At 50.7% G+C, this 6,000-nt stretch overlaps 1 protein-coding gene across 4 annotated transcripts in view; it reads right to left on the reverse strand.

Moving 5' to 3' along the window:
- The window catches only part of LOC105494703 (argonaute RISC component 4), a 52,788-nt gene extending 48,049 nt beyond the window's left edge, over positions 1 to 4,739 (reverse strand). For 2 of the 4 annotated variants that reach the window (XR_011623184.1, XM_011763406.3), the window contains exon 1: positions 3,497 to 3,788. Coding sequence is in view for 2 of the 4 variants with exons in the window: in XM_011763406.3 (XP_011761708.1) it covers positions 3,497 to 3,542 (46 nt within the window). In the remaining 2 variants the exon portion in view is untranslated. Of the gene's footprint in view, positions 1 to 3,496; positions 3,789 to 4,009; positions 4,424 to 4,720 lie in introns of those variants that run through there. The other 2 variants (XM_011763408.3, XM_011763407.3) reach the window with 2 other exon arrangements.
- Between the last annotated feature and the right edge of the window lie 1,261 nt (positions 4,740 to 6,000).

A 6,000-nucleotide genomic window follows, 5' to 3' on the forward strand; every position in this document is an offset into this window, starting at 1 on the left:
TATCAAAGAGGCAGAGGCAGAAGAATTGAAAGAAAATGATTAAGAAGTGGCAACAAGTAAATATTATTTGTACCTCCTTTCCTTGGCAAAGAGAAAAGTTAGATGTATCTCCTTTCCTTGGCAAAGAGAAAAGTTAGAAGCTGAGTGATAATTTCTTTTAATAAGCTTAGAAGATTTAGTGTGAAAATTATATATTTTTTTCATTCTAGAAGCTAATTTCTTTTTTATTTTCTTTCTTTCTTTCTTTCTTTCTTTTTTTTTTATAATTTGGCCTAAACAACAGAGATTTATTTCTACAGCTCTGAAGGCTAGGAAAAATCTGGTTTCTTTGAATTTAGCCAGCTATCTACCTAAGGAAGCAATAAAGCACAGTGACTAAAGCTCTGGAACCAAATTACTTAGGTTTCAATCCTGGTCTCACCACTCCCTAACTGCATGATGTTGGGCCAGTTTCTTGGCCTTTCTGCGTCTCAGTTTCCTCATTTATAAAATGGGCACGTGTGTAATAATAATGGCATCTATCCCATGAGATTATGTGTATTCAAGGTTTAACATAAAGGCTGGGCGCAGTGGCTCATGCCTGCAATTCCAGCACTTTGGGAGGCCGAGGTGGGTGGATCACAAGGTCAGGAGTTTAAGACCAGCCTGGCCAAGATGGTGAAACCCTGTCTCTACTAAAAATGCAAAAATTAGCCGGGCATGGTGGGCACCTGTAACCCAGCTACTCGGGAGCCTGAGGCAGAGAACTGCTTGAACTCAGGAGGTGGAGGCTGCAGCGAGCCGAGATCGCGCCATTGCACTCCAGCCTGGGCTACAGAGCAAGACTCTGTCTCAAAAAAAAAAAAAAAAAAAAAAAAGGTTTAACATAGTGCCTTGCAATAGTAAATGATCAGGAAATGTTAGCTATTATAATTGCATTTGTAAATATTATAGTCATAGTTAGTGCTCAAAGGTCCCTGAGGTGACTTTTTTTTTTTTTTTTTAGATGGAGTCTTGCTCTGTTGCCCAAGCTGGAGTGCAGTGGCGCAATCTCGGCTCACTGCAACTTCCACCTCCCGTGTTCAAGCGATTCTCCTGCTGCGGCCTCAGACTACAGGCGCGCACCACCACACCCAGCTAATTTTTATATTTTTAGTAGAGATGGGTTTTACTATGTTGGCCAGGCTGGTCTCGAACTCCCAACCTCAGGTGATCCGCCCACCTCGGCCTCCCAGAGTGCTGGGATTTCAGGCATGAGCCACTGTGCCCAGCCCCTGGGGTGTTTTTTAGTTGTTTGGTTGGTTTTTTGTCATTTTGTTTTGTTTTGAGGCAGAGTTTCTTTTTGAGGTGCGATCTCAGCTCACCGCAGCCTCTGCCTCCCAGGCTCAAGCCATCCTCCCACTTCAGCCACCCTAGAGTAGCTAGGGCTACAGGTATGCCACCACACCCAGCTAATTTTTGTATTTTTAGTAGAGAGAGGGTTTCACCATGTCGGCCAGGCTGGTCTCAAACTCCTGGCTTCAAGTGATCCACCCACCTCAGCCTCCCAAAGTGCTGGGATTACAGGCATGAGCCACCACACCCAGCCTGGTCCCTGAGTTTTATTTTCAGGGTATCCCCAAAATGTGGTGACAAAGTCAGATAACAGGATTCCCTGAAAGGGTAACTGATATGACTTAACATAGAACAGATGAAGTCAGCCTTAATGAAGAGGAGATGATTAGAAGTCCAAACTCTGGTCTTTATTCCACCATTTGGCCTTTTGAAACCCTAATGAAGTCACTTTATCCTCTCTGAACCTCACTTTTCTCATCTGTAAAATGGAATAGCTACCTGCCTTGCCTACCTCCCAGAGGATTAAATGACCTAATAGTTATAAAGGCACTTTACAAACTGTAAAGTACTGCAAACAACATATTACCATAATAAGTGGTAATCTAATTAATTATATTTCTGAGTATTGGCAGAAACTGAAACAGGTTGCGGGGAGGTGGTGGGGGGGGGGGGCGGACAGAATAAGACTAGACTAAGGTTTCAGGGACTGTTCAAGTGAGGAGGGCACAAAGCACTAGATCCAGGTGTGCTCTGCCAGAGAAGCAGGGATGATTCTCCAGGTTCTAAAACAGCCTGGATGAATCATCCCACAGGACGATCAACTCCCTTTGCTCTGATTCTATGCTTAGCAGGCAGCTACTTATTAGTTGGGTTTCCAAGGTGCTGCAGCACCAAAAAAGGAGTTTGCTAGAGAGCAGACAGGAAAATATTCCACTCAACAGAAAAGATCTATGTGACATTTTGGCTTATTCATTAGTGTCTTATAAATATAGTTAGTGAGAATTAATTTTCCACAATCTGAACAATCCTGAGTGAACCACTAAATCCTCAAACCTGCAAAAGCTAAAATCAAACAAACAAAAAAAAGAGTCCCTGGGCAGTGCCTAACATCACCAGGTTGATCCTTTCCATGAAATTCAGTTTATGCCCACAGTTACACAGTTTCTTTTGATATCAGCTCATAAATGCAACAGTTGTTTCAATTATGAATTACTAGGGGGAGGGAAGAAACATTTGTTGAGCATCTATAGACACTAGTCTCTATAGTGAGACTTCTCATATACTCTCATTTCATTCTCTCAACAATCTTACAGAACATAATTATTATTACCCTCAATTTAGAGATGAGAAAATGAAAGTTCAAAGGAATTAAGTAATTTGCCCAGGGTCATACAACTCTTACATTACTATATTGAATTTGAACAGAAGTCTGTTACATTCCTAAAGACCTGATCATGTCTTTAGCCAGGGGACATATCTGAAGTTAACCTGGCATAATACACTGAAGTTTATCAAATAATATTAATGCGGCAAGCCAATTTATTTTTAAAAGGCATATGAAATTTGATTATGAGGGCCTTTAAACAATACTTGAAGAAGCAAATTAGGGTGGAGTTTAATCACTTAGCTATGCAAACAAGTGCTAAGTAAACAAACCTGCCAAGTTTCCAAACTCAAATGGCAACTCAAATTGTCTACGCATTAAAAAGACGAAACACTCTACGACTAAGTTCATTATGTAGGTAAGATTTGAATATTAAAGTTAATTCCACCACAGCCCCTAAACCCTGCGCTACTTAGCCAAGGCATTAGAAACCTGTTGGGCTTTGAGGTGGAAGCACCAGGCCCCAATACTCAGGGCACTCATTACAGCCTGGAATGGCTCCTATGGTTTGGATAGAGAGAAATAACCAGAGGCCATCCATATCCACAACAAATTACAGTTTCCAAAGCACTTTCTCCTTCATTTGATCCTCACAACCACTCATAACCCAATTAGAAGAGAACTCAGGGCACTGAAGCCTGTGCTGGAGCAGACTGGCTGGCAACTCCCGTGTCACTCAAAGGCTGGCCCGGACCACTCTGTGACTAACACACAGACTGAGTAACAGATAGAGGCACAGAACCATGTTCTTCGGGACATCAGGGCCTTTCAGAAAGGATGGGCATTTTGTCTCTTGACCTTCAGAGATCATGAGAGGTGTTTGGATGAAGTTCTTCTTCCTCATCTGAAGGCTCTGGACCGTCTGCCAATGCAAAGAAAAACAGGGGCGCGGCCCCAAACCAGGACTACCGGCTACTAGCTGGCAGCGGGGCCCTTTTCCCGGTCTGGGCCAGGCCTCCGCGCGCACTGGGCAGCGGATCGCCCCTTCTGAGGCCCAAACTACCCTCGCCGCGATCCCGGGCACAAATCATCTCCCCGAAGTGGGGCCAGGAGTGGCCTCCGCCCGGCGGAGCGGGTCACCTTCCCGAACCTCCCCCTCGGACCTCAGGATCCACCCAACGGCCGTCTGGGGCGCGGTCACCGCCCCCCAGGCCCGGGTCAGCTCCCTCTGCTTCGTGCTGCGGCGCTCGGGTCCCCTTCCCGGAGGCCTGGCGGCCCAAACCCGGCTGGGCGACGGGGCAGCCAAAGTCCCGGCCGCCCGCCCCGGGCCCCGGGTCCCGGGTCCCGCCCCTACCCGAGCTCGCTCCTCACCGGGTCCCAGCGCCTCCATGGCGGCGGCGGGGGCCGCCTCGCCCCGGTCCCCGGCGCCTCCCGCTCCGGGCCCCGCCGCCGCCGCCGCCGCCGCCGCGTAACGCTTGATCTCCGGAATATTGGCGCTGGGGTGGCGCCGCGGAGACGCGGGCGCTGGGTAGGGGGCGGCGGCGGCGCCCGGCCCGGGGACAGGGACCCGGCTCCGGCTCTTCCGGCCTCAGCGACAACAAAAACAATCCCCGCCGCCGCCGCCGCCGCCGCCAACGGGAGCGGGAGCGGGAGCCAGCGCGCGCGCCCGCCGGGAGGGGAGGGGGCGCGGGGTGCGCGGGCCCGGGGTGCCGGCGGGCGGAGGGGGCGTGCGCGGGCCCAGATGCGGGGGTCCACCGAGCCCGGCGGGGGGCGAGGCGGGTCGGCGGGACGGGCGCGCGCCCGGAGGGGGCAGTGCCCGGTGGACGTGTCGGGCACGCGCCCGCTGGCCCGCTCTGCCCCGTCTGCCCGAGGAGGCCGTCCCGTGGCCAACGGCTCTGGGGGCTACGTGCCATCCCCCCAGGGCGTCCTGCAAAAGATCTGGATTCCAGTTCCGCCGACCCACAGATTCAGTTTTCCACTTCTGTGAGTGGAAAGTGTGCTGAGATTCACAGGAACCACCTCGCCTCCCTCTTCCCTCCTCCCACCCCAGATCGCTTCTGTCATCCTGTCTTTTAGGGTCACCTTAGAGGCAGCAGTCCTCCTTCATCCCTTCATCCAGCACCACACACCCAACGGCGCGTCCCTCTCCGTATAGCCGGAAGGCACCACGGGAATGGACTCTGATGAATGATGCATTCCCTCCCCGGTCCCATGACAAGCGCCTCTGGTCAGCAAATCACCAGTCACTTTAGAAGAGAAAGGTCTTGGCCGGGCGTGGTGGCTCACACCCGTAATCCCAGCACTTTGGGAGGCCAAGGCGGGTGGATCACCTGAAGTCAGGAGTTTGAGACCAGCCTGGCCAACATGGCGGAACCCAGTCTCTACTAAAAACACAAAAAATTAGCCGGGCGTGGTGGCGGGCGCCTATAATCCCAGCTACCTGGGAGGCTGAGGCAGCAGAATCGCTTGAACCTGGGATGCAGAGGTTCCAGTGAGCCGAGATGGGACCATTGCATTCCAGCCTGGGCGACAGAGTGAGACTCCATCTCAAAAAAAAAAAAAAAAAAGAAAAAAGAGGCCGGGCGCGGTGGCTCAAGCCTGTAATCCCAGCACTTTGGGAGGCCGAGACGGGCGGATCACGAGGTCAGGAGATCGAGACCATCCTGGCTAACACGGTGAAACCCCGTCTCTACTAAAAAAAATACAAAAAAACTAGCCGGGCGAGGTGGCGGGCGCCTGTAGTCCCAGCTACTCGGGAGGCTGAGGCAGGAGAATGGCGTGAACCCAGGAGGCGGAGCTTGCAGTGAGCTGAGATCCGGCCACTGCACTCCAGCCTGGGCGACAGAGCGAGACTCCGTCTCAAAAAAAAAAACAAAAAAAAAACCAAAAAAAAAAAAAAAGAAAGAAAAAAGAAAGAGAAAGGTCTTGCTTTCTTGGATGCTTTCCCCTTAGCAGACAAGAGCCAAGGGAGCAGCACCACCTCCAAGGCAGCATGGTCAGCCCAGCAGGCCCGGCATCTTCAGGGCTTTCAGTAAGGACTTTGAGTGGGACAACATTGGGCAACAGGCCAAGAAGCAGTTTCTAGTCAGCAGAGTGAAGGAGCCCCTTGTCCACCAGTTGAAAAGCTACGATGAGTGTGTGTGTGTTGTATTCTTTGCTGGGGCATAACATAGCAAAGTACCACAGACTAGGTGGCTTAAACAACAGAAATTTATTTTCTCACAATTCTGGAGGCTGAGAATCCCAGATACGGTATAGGCAGGGTTGGTTCCTTCTGAGGCCTATCTACTTCACTTGGTAGATGGTGGCCTTCTCCCAGTGACTTCACATGGACTTCCCTCTGTGAGTGTCTGTGTCCAAAT

This window comes from Macaca nemestrina, chromosome 1 (genome assembly GCF_043159975.1).
Source record: "Macaca nemestrina isolate mMacNem1 chromosome 1, mMacNem.hap1, whole genome shotgun sequence".
In the NCBI taxonomy this organism is placed as follows: domain Eukaryota; kingdom Metazoa; phylum Chordata; class Mammalia; order Primates; family Cercopithecidae; genus Macaca; species Macaca nemestrina.